The sequence below is a fragment of the Ceratotherium simum genome, chromosome 10, assembly GCF_057802395.1.
Source record: "Ceratotherium simum simum isolate JZ-2026a chromosome 10, ASM5780239v1, whole genome shotgun sequence".
NCBI lineage: Eukaryota > Metazoa > Chordata > Mammalia > Perissodactyla > Rhinocerotidae > Ceratotherium > Ceratotherium simum.
Window position 1 is genome coordinate 60,867,659 of NC_141909.1, and position 23,078 is coordinate 60,890,736.

The window sequence follows — 23,078 nt, forward strand, 5'->3', positions numbered from 1 at the left end:
TAGGTCTGTATGTGAAATAATAATACCAAAGGAATATTGATCTTTAGAGTAGTCACCAGGTGGGACTAGAAGTTCAATTTAATAACATAGCATTGATCAAAATCTTCCTAAAACACCCTTTAGAAATACCACACAAGCCAGTAAAGCATGGAGAATTGGACACGTTTTTATCTTTATTCCCTCCCCAGAGCCTAGTGAAATGATAGTAATGGGAACAACAACAAAAGGCATAAAGACTCAAGGACAAGGAGCACAACAGAGAAGAAAACACTACATGAGAGATGTCAACAAAATCTTGGAAGATGGAATGCAGATGGGTGTGGTACATAACATGGCTGACCAGAGAAGGTGACACCTACATCTGCAAAAGGGGCAGCCAATTCCAGCCCTGGAATCTCAGGAAGGTCTAGGGATTAGAGGGACCAGGGACCACTGGAGATGCAAGTGCAGGGTGCAACTAAAAACAGAAGCAGTTAGACCCCGTATCTTCCTCCTCTTCCTGCCGGGTCAGGCAACTACCCCTCCTCAACCCTGGAAAAAGACAAGAAACTTACACCATTTACTTGCTGTGAATTTCTTATTGTCACTGCACCGCAGCCCAACTTCTGCCTTTGCCCAAACCTGCTTCCCTCCCTTCCCCCACATAACACAGCAAAGAACAGAAGCTAGAAGATAGTCTAGAGAGGCCCTGGAGGCAGCAATGAGGCGCTGTAGTGAGAAAGGAGAACTGGGAGTCCACCTACCGAATACTGAGGTCCCTGCCCTTCCCTTGCTCATCGAAAGCTGGCAAAAAAACATATCCAGATCAGGATTCTGGAGGATTCCACCCTGCAGAAGTTCATATACTGATAGTGGGAGCATCCCTAATGAAACAATTATTTCAGTATCTCCCTAAAGTGAAGCTCAGCATGTGACGAGCCCCATCATGAACCCAGTACTCTCAATGTGGGTATTAGTGCCTGGCTCTTACCTGTGGACAGACAGTCAAGGATCACCAAACTTTTAAAGAAAGCCTCTAACCTGAAAGTCAGAGACCAAAAAATATAAAGAGAATTAGAAATTTGAAAGGAAAAAAAGAAACAATGCAGAGAACAGAAGAGACCTTAAAAATAACATATAACAGCCTCAAAAGAAGATACTGAACCCATGAAACAAGAACAAGAGGCTCTAAAAAGGCACAGAGGGCCGGCCCCGTGGCTTAGTGGTTAAGTGTGCACGCTCCACTACTGGTGGCTCGGGTTTGGATCCCGGGCGCGCACCGACACACTGCTTCTCTGGCCATGCTGAGGCCGCGTCCCACATACAGCAACTAGAAGGATGTGCAACCGTGACGTACAACTATCTACTGGGGCTTTGGGGAAAAAAAAGGAGGAGGATTGGCAATAGATGTTAGCTCAGAGCAGGTCTTCCTCAGCAAAAAAAAAGAGGAGAATTAGCGTGGATGTTAGCTCAGGGCTGATCTTCCTCACAAAAAATAAAAATAAATAAATAAAAAATAAAAAGGCACCGAGAACAAGAAAGAGAATTTGGAAATGTAACAGCAGAAATGTTAAAATTTGACATAAGGGTTGTAAGATAAAGTTGAAGAAATTTCCCAAAAAGTAAACAGGAGAGAAAATATAAGAAAATTAGGAGGATCAGTCGAGAATCTCTAACTTCCTAAGAAAAATTCCAAAAAGCAGAGAACAGAGAAAACAAAGAAGGGAAATTATCCATGAAATAATACAAGAAGATTTTCTAGAAATGAAGGAATTTTCAGACTGATGAGACAATAGAATAACCAATACAATAAATTAAAAATTACCCACACCAGAGTACATAATCATGATTATTTCAGAACACTTGGAATAAAGGAAAGATCCTTAAAGCTTCCAAAGAGGAAAAAACAGTCACATGCAAAATAGCAAAAGTCAGAATGACATCAGACTCTCAACAGCAAACCCTGAAACTTAAAAGGTGCAATGACTTCAAAATTCTGAGGAAATATGATTTCCAATCAGGAATTCTAAGCCCAGCCAAATCACTGATCAATTGCATGGGTAAGATAAAGACATTTTAAGACTGTGTCTCAAAGATTTCTCTCACACCCCCTTCCTTGGGAAGCTATTAGAGAACGTGTTTCACCCAAATGAGGGTATAATCCAGGGAGGAAGACATAGGACACAAAAAATAGGGAATCCAGAAAGGACAAAGGTGAAAGGATTTCCAAGAATGATGGTGAAATGAAGTTCTAGGCACACAGCTCTGCAGTAGGCCTAGAGTGACCAGGCCAGGGTCGAGCAGGTCAGAGGGCTCCAGAGATGATCTGATATGCTCAGATGGGCTGAGAAGCAACAATACTGCACTATAGAAGAGTCTGGACGTACATTCATGATACACGTATAGAAAAGTAAATGAACCTCAGGGAAACAAACAGTTGTACAAGAAGTGAAATGGCTCACCTACAGATAATACGCACCAAGTCCTAAAAATGTAAACACTAAATATTGATTTAACCCAAATGGTGATATGATCATATTGAAAGGATAAGGGGAGGGAAGATAGAGGAAAGAGAGCTAAATTCTATCTGCCATTATAAAAAGTCAAGGATAAAGACCTAATATTGAAAATTCAGAAATAGCAGTAGAAGCATGTTAATTAAAAAATGTAAGATTAAATATCAGAAGACACATTTGAAGAAGTTAAAAGTTTTCCTTCTGAAGAGTAATTTCTAAGAGTGAGGAGGGGTGAGGCAGAGGTCCTTCTGTTTTTTACTAAAAGTCATATACTATTTGATGCTTTAAAGTGTTAAATTATTTTAAAACTATTTGATTGTAATACATATATAATACACAAGAATATACATACATAATAATATACATATTATACATACATATGATACATAGTGTATAGCATGTTTAATGTATATTGTGTAAAATGTATTATGACAATCGAAATTGAATTAAAAACAAAAAGAAAAATATCCCCACAAGACAACCACTTATTTGCATTTATATTTTTATGTTTTATCTTTATTTACAACTATATCTTAATTGTAACACTCAAGATAGTTAAAACTATATGATCTAGACTCTGAAAATAATCCCAAAAGAAGAGTTATAATTTACTAAGGTCACCACTTTGAAAAAAAAACAAGAATCTGAATGTATATGTTTTCTCTAAAAAACTGCCTCAGTTTTTTTTGTGTGTGAGGAAGATCAGCCCTGAGCTAACATCCATGCTCATCCTCCTCTTTTTTTTCTTTTTTCTTTTTTTTTGCTGAGGAAGAGCGGCTCTGAGCTAACATCTATTGCCAATCCTCCTCCTTTTTTTCTCCAAAGCCCCAGTAGATAGCTGTATGTCATAGTTACACATCCTTCTAGTTGCTGTATGTGGGACGCGGCCTCAGCATGGCCGGAGAAGCGGTGCGTTGGTGCACGCCCAGGATCCGAACCTGGACCGCCAGTAGCGGAGCGCGCGCACTTAACCGCTAAGCCACGGGGCTGGCTCTGCCTCAGTTCTTTATGGTCAGAAATCAATGACTAGTTAAAATTGATGTGTTAGGAAAAATTAAATCATTAGGACACAATGGATGACAAGCTGAACCAGTCAGCAAAGTAGTAAGTGCCTGAAAGAGCCAGTGTGACGTCAGAAGGCATGGCTACACAACTCAAAGTGAGATAATCACCTCATTACGCTCGATACCAGTTATACTCTTACCAGATGATCAGGCTCAGATCTGGATCTCATAGCTTGAGAAAGACGCAGAGAACTTAAGAGTGGATTCAGCTATGAGTTAAAGGCAATTAAAAAGCTCAACACTAAGACTTATGGCAACATCCAAGGAAGCTGTGATTCCTCAGGCTAAGACAGAAAAGCAGAGAAACAAACTGTCTCCCAAATGCCACCCTAAAGGATTAGCAATAAAAAGCTGAGGACCTCTGCTAGAGAGAGAGCAAGAGCTACTAGGCCTGAAATATAAAGGGAAGAACTTAGCTTATATAGAACAGATTCTCAGAGAGTTTGGTTGCCCACAGTGCAGATAAATTATCAAAGAATGTATGGTCTCCTCCTTTAGTGACCTTAGGGAGGCAGAGAGAAAAAGGAGAACAATCTATCCCACACTCTTTCCATATGGCACCCACATGATGCCAGGGAATAAACTAAGACCTCTTGAATTCAAGATTCAGAAACTACACATAGAAAGAAAAACCAGGGGCTGGCCTGGTGGCATAGCAGTTAGGCGCGCATGCTCCGCTTCAGCGCCCCAGGGTTCGCAGGTTCGGATCCCAGGCACGTACCAAGGCACCGCTTGTCAAGCCATGCTGTGGCGGTGTCCCATATAAAGTAGAGGAAGACGGGCACAGATGTTAGCCCAGGGCCAATCTTCCTCAGCAAAAAAAGAGGAGGATTGGCATCGGATGTTAGCATGTTAGCTCAGGGCTAATCTTCCTCACAAAAAAAAAAAAAAAGAAGGAAAATCAGTATTATCTGTGTTTATAAAAACATACCAAGTAAAACCTGAAAGTTGCCTTGCTACCACAAATCCACTGAAAAATTAGGCCAAAGGACCACTTCGTTTGCTATATTATATGTAATCTTACACAGCTTTCCATAAATTGTCTAAAACCTCAGAAGTTTGCTTACTTTGCAAGTCATCCTACGGCTGTTCCCGAGTTAGCCTGAATTTAACTTTTACCTGCTTTGTATACTTCCCCTCAGAAATTAAGAAACAAACCATTCGAAATTAATTACTTGATACCTCCCTACCTCCCCTTAGCTTAGAATGAACTGCTCCATTTCCCACAAACTGAAAAGCTGGACTTGTTCCCTCTTTACCTTCAGTGCTGAGAAGAACATGTGGTCCACTGCCATAACTAAGGCTTTTAATCTTCTTTCCACACAAGGCTTCTAGCTTTTTGGGTATAAGTGTACTCTGGTTATCTCCAGTTCCTAGACAGTTACTATAGTTCAGTCCAAATACAAAGACCTAGAAAACAAACAGTTCTGTCTGAGTCATTGGGCCTAAAGTTACACAAAGGCTACCTTCCCCACTCTGAAGTTCAGTGTGACAGCTCAGTAGGTAGAAAAAGACTGATATGGTTGTTAAAAAAAAATTCAGCCTCTGCTGACATTTCTTGAGTTTTAGAATATTTGGCTATACTACGAAACTCAAAGAGTAGTAGGGGTCGAAGGGTATTAAATGGAGAAACTGAAAGGAAAGACAAATTCTATCCAAGACACAGTCTTCAGCTTCTCTTTATCCTCCACCTTTTCTCAGGCTTCAGGCTACACACTTTAAAGCTCAACCTCCAAATAAGCCTTAAAATTAAACTCCGGGTTTTGAGCGATCTCTTACCTCATCATTGTCAGTAACGTAGAGTGCTTCGCTGGCTGAGGTGCCAAAGACACATGCTTTCCGAATAGATGCAATTTCTTGAGGTGAGAGCAGAGTGAAGATTGGCCACTTTCCTACATCCACCATGACTGTGGCTTCAAGTAATTCCTATAAATAAGCCGACATCTCTGCTGTAACAAACAAAAAGTATTCCAAGAAAAAACTTAAATAACCACTAAACTAACTAAAAACAAAAACAAAAACAAAAAAGACACTGTTAATAAAAGAAAACAAAAGCTAATTCCAGAATAAACTACCTACCTTTGGTTAAATGGATTGCTCACTTTCCCCGGCAACGTGTCCAATCCTTCCTCCACCTTCACACCCGGGCCTTCTCCTGTAATGGGAGGAACAACTTGCTAGAACCAGCTGTTTGTCTTGCCCACTTACCAGTGCTTACCTGGTACATACATGCTCATATGCAACCAGACAGCAGAAAATGGAGAGAAGACATGCTAACTGGTTGAAACCAGGGTCTCCCATCAGGTATTTTTTTCCCCACGGTACTGAGATAAAGTTAAAGGTTACAATACTAGCCTATCTAAGACAGTTAATTCTCAACTAGGAGTGTGTGTGTTATAAAAATCAGAATCACTACCTCTACCTCCCCACTCTCCCACTACCAACCCCAGGATGCACTGGAAGACCCCCATCCCTTGTACAAAATCACTGCCACACTGAGCCGCCGTTTAATCATGGGAATGGGACATCCCTCAGATAGTCTAGAGTGGCAAAAATATTAAGAAGCACTAGCCTAAGACTTACTAGATGAAACCATAAAAGAAAATATTATAGTCTGGTCCTAATTTATATGTCCACATTTTCTACATATATGCAGACATTTCACGTTGAGAAAAGTTATCATATGAACAAGACAATTGACCCCAATCTTGGTGTTAGAGCTGATGACTACAGCCTTCATGCAAGTAGCAATCAGCTTAACTAGTACCTTATAAAAAGTAGAGATATGTATAAATTTCCATAAAACTCTAAACTTGATCCATTTAAGGAGTTTTACACAAAGAATCCTTGCCATGGCTCCAATTCTTCTCGGGTTAACAAGTATTTCTAGAAATTCCAGGGGGTTGCATAAGCACAAAACCCTAATCGTGCCAAGTGAGTTTCCATTCTGGCTCTCACCTCTGGAAACTGAAATAGAACCAAACAGCTGATAAATACAACCAGGGTTTCCTAACGAGGTACAGAACTCTTCAAGTTCCTTCCCACTCACCTTCTTCTCAGACCTCTAAAAATAGCCAAGAAAGGCAGGCTCAAGACCCAGGTCTTTCTGTCTCCAGCACCTCCGACAGCATCTGTAGAGCAAGCCTCGGGCTTGGGCATACTTAGCCAAGGCCTCAGTTTCCACCATCCAGGGAGATTTTTTCCCATCAGCACCAACTTGGACGACAAGGATCAGGTGCCTGCTATGTCCCAAGTATCACACCACATATTCAATGAGCATTAAACACCATCAGGACAGGCTATTCCCTACCACGGCACAGCCAGACTCCTGGAATAACACTTGAATGCTGTGAAAAGTGTGCTTGCATGGGTGTGTGTGGGGGGGGGTGTGTTGGGGGTAACAGGTAAAGGATTTGGGGTAGGGCAAAAACTAATACATAAACATGTTAAAAATTTTTGTTTCAAGTGGTACAAAAGGGTATAGGAAAGTAAGTCTCAGTACCATCCCTCTCCTCAAAAGCAACCACTGTTAGCAGTTGTTTCTAATTCCTTCCAGACATAGTGTATACTTACAGCATTATATGTATGTATGTGTGGAAGCTTTTTTCCCCCCGCTTAACAGTACATCTTGGAAATCATTCTATATGAGCACATGTAGACCTAACTTCATTTCTTTTCAATGGTACTATATAGCATTCCATTACATCTCTTTAACACTTTACCTGTTTCCACTGAGAGACATTTAAGTCATTTCCAGTCTTTATGCTAACATGAACAATACCGCAATTATTGTTTGCATGTATTATTGTATACATACATGTCTTTTTTTATACATAAATTTCTAAGATAAATTCCTAAAAATGGAATTGCCGGGTCAAAGTCTAACAGCTATGTTACCTGGAATAGCTATTTGAAATTGTCCTCTACTGACATAGTAACAATATATAAAATAACCATCAATGTACGTTACCACACAGTGTAATATCATGGTGTGTCAGTATTGTTTAAACTTGAATTTCTCTTATAATGAGTGAGCTTGGGCATCATTTAAAAAAATAATCACAATCACAGCAACAACAACAACTAACACTTCTTGAGCACTATGTGCCAAGCACTGTTCCAAGTATTTTACATTTATTAATTCATTTAATCCTCACTTTACAGACAAGGAAATAGAGGCACAGGGATTTTAAGAACTTGCTCAAACTAGTAAGTGGCAGAGTCAGGACCTGAAGCCACACAACCGGAGGCAGCACGCGCACTCTTCACCTCTCAGTCTCATATGTTTAAGAGCCCATGCATCATCCTTTTACATAACATTTAAAAGGATGCCTGCTCCACAGATGGCCTGCCTTGTGCCTCTTACAAAACAGACAGGGAAAGGAGTCACAAGAAGTGAAACAGTGTGAAGGCCTATAAACAGGTAGATAACTTCCAAGACAATCCAGAAGCATAGTTTCCTAGAATATGAACCACGTAAAAGTTAGTTTTCAAAATGTAATATTTTATGTAATATACAATTACCTTTTAAATAAATAAATAGGGGGATAAAAAGAATTAGCTAAAAATATGATTCACCACCTTTAAAATTACAACACAAAGGGATATTACCATTCAAAATCATACAATTTCCAGAGAGCAGTACAATTATTCTGAAGTCATTAATCAAGTACAGGCAACTCTGCCCCGAGGGTTTGGTAACCTCCTGAAAAATCAAGCTGACTTTCATAATGATGGCTTATTACACGAACTGAGTTACCCATCGCCAAACTACTTGAAACTTTATTTTACAACATATTTCTCCAAAGACTTGTAATTAATTACAAAGAGTTAATATAAAAACCAGGTCATACATCATCCATGTACACACCCATCACAAAAGCAGAAAGCATCACCAACAGCCCTGGCAGAATGGAAAGGACTGAGGGTCCTGAGGCCTGTGATTTAGTCCCAGGTTTACTTTTAACCAATCTGTGTGACATGCTACTTAGTTTTCTGAGCCTGGGTTTCCCAAAAAGCTGTTCTGTAAAAACATGTTCTGTAATTGCGTGTTCAAGACGTAATGAAGAATGGGGGATTTCTGAATGCATGAGAACAAGAAGGGCTGTAATGTTAGCCAAGCAAGTAACTACTCCTAGCAACACAATCCGGCAAAACAAATAAAGAGGAGGAAGGAGGAAACGAACAATGATCGAGAACTTGCTTTGTTGTAGACACTGTTAGGGAGCTTCACATACATTATTTCATTTAATTTTCACAACACTCTTGGAAGGAAGAAATCATAATCCATTCTTAGCAGATGAGGAATGAGGTTCAAAGGTGAAATGACTTCCCAAGGTCACAGAGCAGTAAGTGGCATAGTCAGGATTCAACTCCCATTCCTCTGATTCTTACAGAGAACATCAGTCCTGGATCTTCAATGGCTAAACTTGTCCAACATTACTTCCTTCTGACTTTATCTTGCCTCATAAATATACACCAGCATCTGTTTTTAAAATGCTTCAAATACAAAAAGTGCTTCCAAAAAAAAATGTGTTCCTCAATATGGCTCTGTCTAGATTTGCCTGGTTAAACCTCATGAGTGTCATTCATTCTTTCATTCTTCCAAAACCTTTGGGAGGCAGGCCCTGGAGACCAAATATGCCCTTTGTCCTCAGGGAGCTCACAAGAGTGTGTGAGCACAAGGTACATCCTTGGGCTCTAGACTGCTAAGGCTAAAGTATGTCTTCAGCAGACTCTACTCAATCTGGGCAGCTGATGACATGAACAGGATAGCCTCAGAATTCAGGCAAGGTTCTCTGAGAGGTTCTGTGGTTGTATTAAAACCCGGTATGTGCTCTGTGCAATACAGAAAAACAGACCGGAGTCCTGAGCTTGGGCATGTGGCACATCTTTACTAAGGCAGCACGATATAAATGTAAATGTAAATACCACCAAAATTTTCTAATTAACTCAAAATTGCCACCATCATCATCACAATTAGATTACTGTGGTGAGATATTCAATTACCCATTTTCCTCAGGGCAGTTGCACTATTGCTACTATTAAGAAAATCACACTAAGCATCATAATTCTATCAATTTCACAGACAATGTTGGACCCTCTATCACAAAATTATAAAGTATATATGTATACTACTAATCCAAAAAGCTAAAGCAGGTGGAATCACTAAAAATTAACTAGCATTTAATCTGTTATGAAGTCTATATCAGAGTTAAGAACCTGTGGCTGACTCAGAAATATAAGGATCTATCACAAGAAGAGCGGTATGAGTTAGGACAGCTCTGATGTCTTAGGACATCTACTAAATTTGCCTAAGTATTTACAGTTTTGTTCTAATTGTATGGATTTCACTTTAAAGGAATATAAATAGTTCAACTACATTTCGTTGAAATCCTTATTCTAGAGGTTGCAAAAAATTTTAGATGCTTCAAAGGGTAATATGTGAAGATATTCTATTAACGTATTGAGGAGGTACCACTAATTGGGAAGAATCTTCAAATGGCCTGCTCCACCTAGGCCATCTTGGATAGGCCTTTACTTTGGTAAGTATTCAGCAGTTATTCACTAAGGATCTTAAAGAAGGTAACCCAATGCTTTTCCTTCCCATGTTACAATGCATCCATCAAATAAAGCATCCCGAGGGAAGATGCTAACAAAAAGCTAAACTATGTGCTTATTCCCAAATTAAAAGCAAAACAAAAACAAATAAACTCCACAAAAAACAAATGTACCCTGTAAGGCATAGCTATGCTATAAAATAATATGTACTATATGATTACAATTTTTTAAAGTGTAATATATACAGAAAAAAGGCTATACATATACACACCAAAATGTATTTCTCCGGAGAGATTAGAGGTGATGTTTCCTTTCTTTGTATTGTTTAAATATATTCCAAATTTCTAAAACAAATACTTTGTGATCAAAAATAAACAAATATTTTAAATGAAAATAAAAGCTTGATTATTTGAATTATGTTTACCCTGTAAGCTGTGAAAAGTTTTAAGAGGTATTCTTACCTTAAATTCACAACCTAGGGTTGCAGAGTGTTTCAGACAAATTTGTAAAATGAATTATTAATATAAAATGAAATGTAGAAAGTAGGAATGTAGGGCCGGCCCCGTGGCTTGGTGGTTAAGTGCACGCGCTCCGATGCTGGTGGCCCGGGTTTGGATCCTGGGCGCGCACCAACGCACTGCTTCTCCGGCCATGCTGAGGCCGCGTCCCACATACAGCAACTAGAAGGATGTGCAGCTATGACATACGACTATCTACTGGGGCTTTGGGGGAAAAAATAAATAAATAAAATCTTTAAAAAAAAAAAAAAAAGAAAGAAAGTGGGAATGTAAAATGGTGCAGCCAATGTGGAAAACATTATGGCAGTTCCTCAAAAGATTAAACATAGAATTACTGTATGATCTGGCAATTCCACTTCTAGTACATATCCAAAAGAACTGAAAGCAGGGACTCGTCTAGATAGTTGTATACCCATGTTCATAGCAACATTATTCACAACAGGCAAAAGGTGGAACACCTAAACATCTATCAACAGACACATGGATAAACAAAATGTGGTATCTACACACAATGGAATATTATTCGGCCTAAAAAGAAATGAACTTCTGACATATGCTACAACAGGGATGAACCTGGAAAACATTATGGCAAGTGAAATAAGCCAGACACAAAAGAACAAAAATTGTATGATTCCACTTACGTGAGGTACCTAGACTAGTCAAATTCATAGTGACACAAAGTAGAATGGTCGCTGCCAGAGACTAGGCGGCAGATGAGTATGGAGAGCTATTGTTCAGTGGATACAGAGTTTCAGTTTGGGATGATGAGAAAGTTCTGGAGATGAACAGTAGTGACAGTTGCACAACAATGTGAATGTACTTAATGTCACTAATCTATATACCTAGAAATGGTTTTTAAAGTGGTAAATTTTACGTTATGTATATTTTACTACAATTTTTAAAAATCAAATTATGATCCCATAGGCTTACATCAAGCCTGCATTAATAAACTCAAAGATATATTTTTAAAAATTAAATGTAGAAAGGTTTCAGTCCTAAAAAATATTTTTGGAAAAGTACAATCATAATTCATTAATTCTGTCTTGGGAAGGCAAGTTCAGAATAGGGAAATTCTGAATGGAACATTTCTAAAAGAAATATAGCCTTCTTAGAACTTTCTAACACACACAGCTAATCAAACTAGACAAAGTAATTGCTATGATGACCAGTCCTTCCAGGGCTTGATTGATAATCACAAAAATGAGTTGTAACAAGGGGCTGGCCCAGTGGCGTAGTGGTTAAGTTCGTGCACTCTGCTTTGGCGGCCTGGGGTTCGCAGGTTCAGATCCCCAGCACGGAACTACGCACTGCTCAAGTCATGCTGTGGTGGCATCGCACATACAAAATAGGGGAAGATGGGCACAGATGTTAGCTCAGAGCCCATCTTCCTCACACACACACACAAGAGTTGTAACAAGCATGTCAGCTATACTAAATAGTTACTTCTGAAGTGCTTCAGTAAGATAGTGGTTTTTTGTAAACTTTTTTTAATCCATTATTTTATTTAGGAAATACTTTCTCATAAATAGCAATGATATGTTCAGTCTGAATTATCACAATTGTGCATGAGTAGGTGAATCAATGATTTATTTTGCTGTATGGAGATAAAGGAAGAACAGAAGAGCAGAAAAGAGAAATGTAAGCAGAGGTTGGAAAAGAGTTTAACACCCTCAGAGGATAATACGCCAACCCACCTGGCTCTTCAGATTTTCTTTGGCACTTGAAAATACATCCTATATTCCCACGGACTTATTCTGTGTCCACTAATACTATGTATCAACATCCCATTCCCTGAGATGGCTTTTCCTAGTGACTGGCACTGTCCCTCAGAGAGTTTTTGGCATGGGGAAGAAAAGGTTATTTTATTTTACACTCTGAAAGCAAATTCAGTCAAGAAGACAAACACAGACCTTCCAATTTTAGAAGTCTACATTTATAACTCGAAGACTAAAGGAGTAATATAGCAACCAATTTTTTGATTCCTTTAGAAGAGGACACATTTATTTTCCCTTCCCCTAGGAACATAGTAGCCAGCCCTGGTGGTCTAGTGATTAAGATTCCATGCTCTCACCACCACGGCCTGGGTGTGCTTCCCGATCAGGAAACCACACCACTCATCTGTTGGCTGTCATATTGTGGCGGCTGCATGTTACTGTGATGCTGAAAGCTATGCCCCCAGTATTTCAAATACCAAGCAGGGTCACTCACGGTGGAGAGGTTTCAGCAGAGCTTCTAGACTAAGAGAGACTAGGAGGAAAGACCTGGCCACCCACTTCCGAAAAAATAGGCCATGAAAACCCTATGAATAGCAGCAGAGCACTGTCTGATATCCCACCGGAGGGTGAGAGGATGGTGCAAAAAGACCAGGCAGGGTTCTGCTCTGCTGTGCACAGGGTCACCAGCAGTCGGAATCCACTCCACAGCACTAAGGACAACAAGGAACCAAATAATAAGGGAGGGTGGGAGGAAGGTCTTGTTTTACTGATTTAGCAAAAATATATTTGAGTATGTTTACAGAATTTAAAAAACAACAGGAAATGGAGAAAATAGTACAAGAAAACTTTGTTTTTGATGAAATAATGGTCCAAATATTAAACAATATTAGAAATTTAGAGTAGACTTATATATAAGCAAGCATGTGGCTTCCACACAAACCTCAACCTCCCCATTCTAACCAGATGTATTTGGCACAAAGGAGACTGATGCCACCAACGGAACTTTATACCTCTGGACCTGTCTTCTGCTGACCTAAAGGCGTGCTAAGGAAAAGAGGTCAGAATAGAGTGAGCAACCCTGCAGAACTGGTTAGCACCAAGATTATGACTCTTCATCTGGTGTCATTCTTGGGGCATGAAGTGAGCTTGTATTACTCTTTATTGTGGCAGCTAATGTTGTCACAGGAAACAGGAAGGACTCTGAATGTTGGAACAATCCATTTAAAATGGCCTATACGTTCTTCAGCATACCAGCCATAGCCGGGTTTAGACTATTTGAAATAGCAATGTCAACTATGAAAAACGATTTTTTTAAATTGCAAAAAAAACTTTAATTAAAGCACTTACATGTACACTGAAGATCCCTAATAGAAGTTTCTCTGTTTTCATAAACTGGATGGGTGATTATTTTAGCTATCAGTTTAAGTTGCTAAGCTGCCTTAAAATAGGAATTTATTTATGGTTAATGAGCTACTGATAAAGTCTAAGATGTCTTACAAAAAAAAGGACTACTGTATGATAAAGTGAACAAAATAATAACATATATTGGGGCCGGCCCCGTGGCTTAGCGGTTAAGTGCTTGCGCTCCGCTACTGGCGGCCCGGGTTTGGATCCCAGGAGCACACCGACACATCACTTCTCCGGCCATGCTGAGGCCGCATCCCACACACAGCAACTAGAAGGATGTGCAGCTATGACATACTACTATCTACTGGGGCTTTGGGGAAAAAAAAAAAAAAGGAGGAAGATTGGCAATAGATGTTAGCTCAGAGCCGGTCTTCCTCAGCAAAAAGAAGAGGATTAGCATGGATGTTAGCTCAGGGCTCATCCTCCTCACAAAAAAATTTTAAAAAAATTAAAAAAAAAAAAGATAACATATATTAATTCTTTTTCTGACAATGACCCCACGTACCAAGAATGCTGGGGGAACTCATAAAGAGTAATACAATGTCAGATCCTAGTAAGTGGAAACCTAGAATGCAAACATAAGTGGAATAACTAAGCAAACAATGGGATACAACATTCAAATATATAGTCCATGTGATAAGTGTTAATGTGTACATGGAAAAAAAAATATGTGCACAACAGTTACAACTATACAAAAATTATATATCCCAGAAAACTGTTATATGAAATCCCATAAATCAGATTCTCAGTATTCTAGTACACACTTCCTCAGTGAAGATCATCCAGTTTCCTGCAGGAACAAGTGTTTTTCATAGCCTTCTTCCTTTTTCATCAATGGAAGTTCCCTTTTGGGCACAAAAGATTTAAGGGTGTGGCCATCTTTTCTCTATTTTTGAGTACATTACATTTCAATTCTAGGAAAACTTTCAAATACACGAGTTCTAGGGTTTGGGGTAAACTTTTGGGGTACAACTTTACAATTTGCTATGTCATACACCTAAACTACAGTAAAACCAATTCAAAAAAACCTCTTAAGTTATGGAAGAGTGAAATGTTACTCTTATCAATTTCCATATTTATTCTGATGAGTTTTTTTAAGACTGAGTTCTCTGAGTCCACTACAACTCTGATTTAGATACCAAATATGTTTCCCAGGTCCAGACAAGCCTGTAAGATAGAATCAGCCTCAAAAAAATTTAAATAAAAATAGACTTTAAAACTATTTCACCTATTCTATGGTATAAGTACTGCAAAGAAGCAAAGTTTCAGAGATTTGCTGAGACACTCACTGATGCTGTTACTGCCCCAGCTGCTAGAACAGCTGTCATCTACTTCTCTTTTCTGCAAGTTTACCATACTACAAGAATGAAAGGGAAAGCATGTCCTGAATACTTGACAAATTCCATAAAGACTAAGAGACTCTAAAAATGTAGCTCCAAAAGAGTTTATGCCATATTTCATAGAGATGCAGCTGTACAGGTGACAAGGTAATCCTCCTACCTTCATTTAAAAACAGCATGGCTGCTGTTTCTGAATTTCCTAACATTCACTGTGACTGCCCTTTGCCTCATTAGTTTTGTTCAAATTCATCACTCATTTAAGAGGACAATTGTCACTTCCCAACCACCAATAAGTTACTTGACTTGAAGCACAATTTGCAATATTGCCTCTGGAAGCAATTCTTTAGCCCCATCATCCAAAGGGTGGCTTTCATTTCATTGCACACCTTTAGGCAATTCTGGGACATAGGGAAACTGATAGCTCATTGTCAGTGAAGAAATAACCCTATTGAAGCCATGTGCTCAGGTTAGAAAAGCAAACAACCCAAGTGGCAATAGGATTAGCAGCAAAAAAAAAAAAAATATCCAGGGTTGTGAAGCTGACTGTGATCTTATAAAATATTCCTTTTATGAGATACTTTTATTTTTGAAAGGAAACCAGAAAAGAAACCTTAACGATTAGAAATAACTTCCTTTTAACAGTTTCGCTCTTTGTTGCACCAAACATACAGGCTTCACAAAATAGACCACATAACGTGCAGGCCCAGTGGCGTAGAGGTTAAGTGTGTGCACTGTGCTGCGGTGGCCTGGGGTTCGGATCCTGGGCATGCACCAATGCACTGCTTGTCAAGCCATGCTGTGGTAGCCTCCCATATAAAGTGGAGGAAGATGGGCACAACATAACAGATGTTAGCTCAGGGCTAATCTTCCTCACACACACAAAAAAAGGAAACCAGAAAAGAAACCCTAATGATTAGAAATAACTTCCTTTTACAGTTTCATTCTTTGTTGTACCAAACATACAGGCTTCACAAAATAGACCACATAAGCGGCCAGCCTGGTGGCATAGTGGTTAAGTTCGTGCACTCTGCTTCAGTGGCCAGGGGTTCGTGGGTTCGGATCCCGGGCATGGACGTCATGACGCACCGCTTATCAAGCCATGCTGTGGCGGCGTCCCATATACAAAATAGAGAAAGATGGGCACAGATGTTAGCTCAGGGACAATCTTCCTCAGCAAAAAGAGGAAGATTGGCAACAGATGTTAGCTCATGGCCAATCTTCCCACCAAAAAGAGAAAAAGAAAAAAAAATAGACCAATTAAAATAGATGTGCCAACAGGTCAAAGAAATGGATAGAACACAATAATACTTCATTTTATTTCTCTAATGACTCCAAGGCTGGAATGGAGGGGCCCAAGTTCAAGCCTATTTACGGTATCATGAACCTTCCTAAGTGGACCTTTCTAAAGTGATTTCAATTACTAGTCTCCACTGCATAAAAAGTATCAACTGTACCCACGATGGCCTAAAGCCAAACTAAAAGTCCAGCAATAGACAGACAGAACCATACTATATTCATTCAATAAATGTTCACTGAATTTCCGCTGGGTAAACAGGACACAGAGCCAACACCACAACCACCCAGGGCTCCCAGCAGAACTTATGTGGGGAGGAGGAGTATAGACACTTTAATAGATGCTCACCACAGGGTGGCCAGTGCTCTGATGGGGAGGTTCGGATGCTATGGAAGCACCAGAATTGGGAAGTGTCAACTACCTGAAGAGAAGGCAGGTACCTGGAACAGTGAACATATATGCCAGGTAAAGGTCTGGTGAAAGAAAGTTAGCACGGCTGTAGCCAAAAAGGTTAGACTTTATCCTAAGAGCAACATGTAATCACTGAAAGATCTTAAGCAGGGAAGTGCCAAGATCAGAAGTATGTTCGTAAAAGATTACTTTGGCTGCATGTAGAGATTAGGTGGGAATGAAGGAGGAGTACTTAGAGTGGATGCAGTAAGCCAGGAAAGAAAGAATGGAAGCCTATACCAGGGAAATGGAATTGGAGAAAACTGGACAAGAGATAGACTCAAGAGGATTCTGGGAGGAGGGGAGCTGCATAAGGGAAAGGCAGAGCCAAGGATTACACCCAGATGCTCAGCTTAAGTAACTGAGTGAACTGTAATGCTACTCACTATGACAGAGAACACAGAAAGTTCAGGGCAGATGAGGAGGTCTACTCTGGACATTTTATTTTTTATTTATTTATTTTTTTGGTGAGGAAGATTAGCCCTGAGCTAAGATCCACGCCCATCTTCCTCTACTTTATATGTGGGATGCTTGCCACAGCATGGCTTGATAAGTGGTGCATAGGTCCGTGCCCAGGATCCAAACCGGCAAAACCTGGGCAGCCGGAGCAGAGCACACAGACTTAACCACTACGCCACCGGGCCGGCCCCTACCATGGACATTTTAAGTTTTAGATACCTGTGGGATATCCAAGTAGACATGCCCAATAGATAAATTTATAAAGCTCAAGCTCAAGAAAGAGATCTGGATTGAAGATTTGGAAATCTAGCATGAGATCACTCAGGGGAAAGTGTGTGGGCTAAGAGAAGAGGATCCTGGACAGAACTCTAAGAAACTCCAGGAGCAAAAAGACATGGAAACCCCATGGAAGAAACTGTGAAGGAACAGGCAGAGACAGAAGAAAACCAGAAGCATAGTGTCATGGAAGCCTAGGGACACGAACATCACACAAAGGAGGCTGTATCAGTGCCTAATGCTGCTGAGAGACCTAACAAGATAAGGACTGAGAAATGTCCACTGGATTTAACAAGGAGAATTACTGGCGACCTTAACAAGAAGAGTTTCAGTGAAGTTGTGGGTGGACAAGGCCAGATTGCAGCAGTTTGAGGAGTGTGTGAAAAGCGAAGAGGAAACGACGAGCATAAACAACTTGTTCAAGAAATTTGACTGTGAAGGAAAAAAGAGAAATAGGGTAGTAATTGTAAAATGGATTGGAGTTGGAGGATATATTTTGGGTGATCTTTTTACTTTAAACATGTTAGAGACTTGAAAATGTTTAAACGTTAATGGGAAGGAACCAGTAAAGACAGAGGAGAGGACATAACTAAATGAGGTTTCTAAGAAAGTAGCAGGGAATCGGATCTGAAGCAGATGTGTACGTTAAGCTGGAGGCAATTTCTTTCTTTCTTTTTCTCTATGTGTGTGTGTTTCTCTTTCTCTGCTAATGAGAGTCTGCATTTTTCATTTCCACCAGTAATTTATGAGGGCTCTAATTTCTCCATATCCCCACCAATACTTATTGTCTGTCTTTCTTTCGTATTGTAGCCATCCTCGTGGGTGTGAAGTGGTATCTCACTGTGGTTTTGATTTGCATCTGGGGACATTCTCTTCTGAGGGCACCTATTTGTCCCTGTGAAGAAAGAGGGAAGGCTTTCTGTTGAGAGTAAGAGGGGAGGTAGCAACAGAAAATGGACTGGAGCAATAAAAAACAAGGGTGGAAAAATCTGAAGCAGCCACCAGGGAGGACAGGGAAAAGCACTGACCAGGGAAACCTAAAAAGACACTAAGATAGAGCTCATTGGAAGCTGGAGACCATAAGTCTATAAGGTACCCAACTGACCTGTGAGATTTTCTTCTCCAAGAAAGAGCTTTTTAAAAAAAAAAAACCGATCTAACAGAATTGGAATGGAAAGCTGCTAAAGGATTTTCTCATTTAAAGGCAATGACAGATGTGCTACTGAAAAATCCATCGTTTTGTTTGTTTAAAGTCCTGTAACATACACATTAGAAATAACAGTTTACATAAGATTTGCTCTCCTTGACCCTTGAGAACAAAGCACCTCTCATACGTGTATTCACTGCAGCAGATCTCACCTCTGTACCATAAGGACTTACAATCATGGCGCTAACTTCATCAAACGACAAACTGCAAGAAATACCACACATCCATCATCTCAATAATGGGTTAACTTCTTTAAAACATGTCAGATACTCATATCACTAACTGCTAACTTAAGACTGATAATAACAATCATACATACAAATAATAACCAATTACACAAAAGAAAATGATTTTTGACTTAACTAGTTACCTTGTAGGGTATGAGATAAAGCCACAGTCTTTGGTTTAATTAATTCAATAAGTACATCTCTATGTAATATGAAGTAAAGATTTAATTTTAAGATTTATCATTAACATATGCAACTGCATACGTTGACTATAATTCTGTGCTCAGGGATCACATCTTGGGACTGACATACGGGAACCAGATTTATACCAAGGGTTCTACGGCACAAGGTGCTATGTTGTTTTTTCAGTTATCTTTTGCTGGGTAACATACCATCTCAAAACTCAGTAGCTTAAAACAATAGCAATTTATTATTTCTCTCAATTCTGTGTTGTGACTGCACTCAGCTGGGGTTACTCATGAGGTCACAGGCACTGGGACATGGACTAGAGCTTGAAACAAGCCTCACTCACGTACCTGGACCACTCCAGGTGGTCTCTCTTTCTCCACCTGGTCTCTCTTTCTCCACCTGGTCTGGCCCAAGCTTCTATACATGTTGATTGGCTTCCAAGCGAGTGAAAGCTAAAGCTGCCATGCTCTCAAGGACTATGCCCAGAACTGGGCATGACATCACTTCTGCCACATTCTATTGCTCAAAGCAAGTCACAAGGCCAGCCTAACTCAAATGGAGCAGAAACAGACTCCATCTGTTGATGGAGGAGGAGCAGTCAAGGACAGGGATGGGAGGAATGGCTGGCAGTCATCTTTGAAAACACACTACCACAGCTGTAAACAACTTTACTGGATGTTTCCACTATACCATTTGGGCTCAGCATTGAAAAGCACTAGAGAGGCGACAGACTTTGTCTATTTCCAAAATTAGAACTTTTTCTTAAGCATCAAAAAGACTACCTCTGTAAAGATATTCCTTTGCCCCCATGGAATGCTAATCTCAGAAAAGCCATGGAACCTTCTTTTCTGAGATCGTGGGAAGGATATAGACACCATCCTTCAGGAACGGTCTGAGTGTAGTCTTCCCCAGCTGGGATTCATCATCTCCCAAAGTCATTTCACACCACAATTGATTATGTATGCATGTGTATAATCTAATTTTTGTGTGTGTGTGTGTGAGGAAGATCAGCCCTGAGCTAACATCCACACTAATCCTCCTCTTTTTGCTGAGGAAGACTGGCTCTGAGCTAGCATCTATTGCCAATCCTCCTCCTTTTTTTTTTTTCCCCCAAAGCCCCAGTAGATAATTGTATGTCATAGTTGCACATCCTTCTAGTTGCTGTATGTGGGACGCGACCTTAGCATGGCCGGAGAAGCAGCGTGTCCCTGCGCGCCCAGGATCTGAACCCGGGCCACCAGTAGTGGAGCACACGCATTTAACCGCTAAGCGATGGGGCCGGCCCATATAATCTCATTTTTTTAAGTGTATCTAATACTAAAAAATACAGAGCTATCCCTAGCTATCGGAACTCTTGCTATCCAAACTCTATCTAAACTCAAGAATCAAACAGACGTGGCTAAGTTCTTCAACACTCAAACTTTTGCTATTGGCTCTCTTAGACTCAGGAATGAACCAGATATGGACATCACAGTATCTCTTACAATCTGAAATCTCACTATCTGAACACAGGAACCCAGTAAATTTGTATAATAAAAAGTACTTAGACACCAATGTAATGTATTAACTGTTATCTATAGATAGTAGGTACAATTATAGGTGTGGTATATTCTTCTTCATGCTTCTGTATTTTCTAAATTTTCTTTCATTCCTGTAAAATTTTTTAAAAAGTCTATATTGTGGACTTAATGTACTTGGAAAAAATTTTTTAATTAAGTCCGTATTGTGGGTCAAATACATTATTGATTTAGATAATTATTTGATTAACTGACCTCCTCTAGGAAGTCTATTCTGGTTCAACTCGGCCAACATTCATCATACACCTCCTTTGCATTCCTCGACATGTACACAATATGTAACATTTTTAGATTTTTTTTTTAAATCACAGAATATTTAAAATGTGTCCTAATGCCCTGCCTGGACTCTAGACTCCTTGAGGGCCCAAACTTTGTTTCCCATGTATGACTTATTGTTTAATGTAGTACACACAGAAGGAATAGTATACTAATAAAAAGAAGGTCTTTGACTTCCCTTCAGTTTCATCTGCCTCATTGTGACTTTCCAATAAAGGAGGACACTGTCTCAGACTTCCCAGCTTGAGCTACTGATTATTAAGACGGAGCCAAGCTCTTGCTGGAACATAACAGTCACTCTTTAATTTAAAAAATTTAAAAGAAGTTTTTTTAAGTTGCAAACTTGATTGCTTTGGTTTTTATGGCTGTATTCTGAAGTTCCCCTAAGTTGATCATTTGGATCACATACATAAAAATCACTGTAGAAGAAATCTCTTTAAAGATTAATATCCTTCCTCTTCAAGAGAAACAGACTAGCCGGTAGAAGAAAAAGGACCTATCTAGAAGTATTAATAAACAGACTGGGATTAACACAATGGATTAAAAGATATCAGTCCCACAGATTAACTGCTATACGTATTAATAGAATCTAAATATACAGTTACATACTCAACCCTAAAAGCAGTTCAAGGAGATGAAATTCAACCAGTCCTCATTTCAAATGGATACTTTATCTAAAGTTTAAAGCACAACATAATCTGCCATTCCTTTCAGCATTATATACCTTCATGTTTTGATGTTACTAATTCACAATGCACACTAGTCTCAGAACCCAGTTTTTGCCTCCAAGGGCTTTAATCCTCCCCACAAAAAGAATAGGCGAAAGACAAGTAAGACTTTGAATGTTTTTTCTTTTAAGATTATAATATCGCTTTATAAAATTGCAATTCCCAGCTGCAAAGAGTTCTGCAGCAGATGACTTCAGAATGTCTCACATGCAAATAGATATAAACAAAAAGCCACTTACGAGACGAGAACAGAGCGTGCCTCTATGGTCATCTTAAATAAAACAAAGCAGGTAGTTTATCCGATGCAGGACAAGAGAAATGTCATTTCACTCACTACTCCCGGATAAAGGCCCCTGCTAAGTGAACTCCCTTTTGTTGTGGAGGAAAGGGAAACTGAAGAATATGGTTTGTGACACCACTACCCTCCGGAGGCGAGAGAGGAGATGCTAAGATCTTGGGAAGAGCCGAGTGAGGGTGGGGAGAGTCAGAGGGGAGGTCTCTCAGCAAAACAGCACCTAGAGCAATGACCGACTTCAGCTGTTAGCAAAACCGCGTCCGTGCAGCTCAATAAAGAGAGGGAGCAGGGAAAACTTTCCCTAGCCTCTCCCCACCCTTTCCCTCCTCCTCGGAAGAAACGCTAGCTGAGGTGCCAATGGTGCCTGGCCAGCGGCCCCCTCACCCGCCCGGACGCAGTGCCCCGCGGGCCGGGGAGCCGGGGGCCCGGGGCCCGCAGCCGGAGGGAGGCAGGGAAGAAGGGAGGGAGCGGGAGTAACGGGGCACGCCGGCCCGGCCCGCCGGGAAGGGGCGCAAGGAGAAGGGCAGGCGCGAGAGCGGCCTCCGCGAGCTCGGGCTCGCAACCCACTGGCTACCTGGGAGGCCAGCCACTGCCGCGCGCCGTCCAGCCAGGCCCAGCCGCTGGGAGCGCCGAGGGCAGCTCCGCAAGCCGGAGAACCGCCAGCTAGCCGCGTCTCGAAGGGGAGGAGCGGGAGGCGTGGCACAGGGTCCGGGGCCGCCGGGTCACGTGGCCCAGGCCGCCTCACGTGACGCCGACGCTGCGCGCGCCGTGCGGGCTCTCCAAGGAAGCCGTGCGCCTGCCCACCCCCGGAGCCCCTGCAAGGTGGACCATCGGGCAGCGGGCCCGGGACTTCTCTAGAAGCTGATTGGCCGTCCGAGGCCAGCCCCCAGGTTCTGCAGAGTGGTGGTGGAGCTTAGTGGCTGCTGACGCTCGCAGGCTTTTGTCTTTCAGGAACCGGGGACGCGCTCCTGCCGTCCTCCCCGGACAGCGGACCAGCACC

The 23,078-nt window shown here is 40.7% G+C and overlaps 1 protein-coding gene across 7 annotated transcripts in view; it reads right to left on the reverse strand.

The window, feature by feature from the left end:
• The window catches only part of RCBTB1 (RCC1 and BTB domain containing protein 1), an 82,270-nt gene extending 59,517 nt beyond the window's left edge, over positions 1-22,753 (reverse strand). For 4 of the 7 annotated variants that reach the window (XR_015553423.1, XR_015553422.1, XM_087436076.1 and 1 more), the window contains exons 1-4: positions 22,653-22,753; positions 5,639-5,714; positions 5,339-5,508; positions 4,819-4,969 (exon numbers count right to left, since the gene is read on the reverse strand). Coding sequence is in view for 5 of the 7 variants with exons in the window: in XM_087436076.1 (XP_087292202.1) it covers positions 4,819-4,969; positions 5,339-5,464 (277 nt within the window). In the remaining 2 variants the exon portion in view is untranslated. Of the gene's footprint in view, positions 1-4,818; positions 4,970-5,338; positions 5,509-5,638; positions 5,715-22,022; positions 22,332-22,652 lie in introns of those variants that run through there. The other 3 variants (XM_087436075.1, XM_014790008.2, XM_087436074.1) reach the window with 3 other exon arrangements.
• Positions 22,754-23,078: the final 325 nt, after the last annotated feature.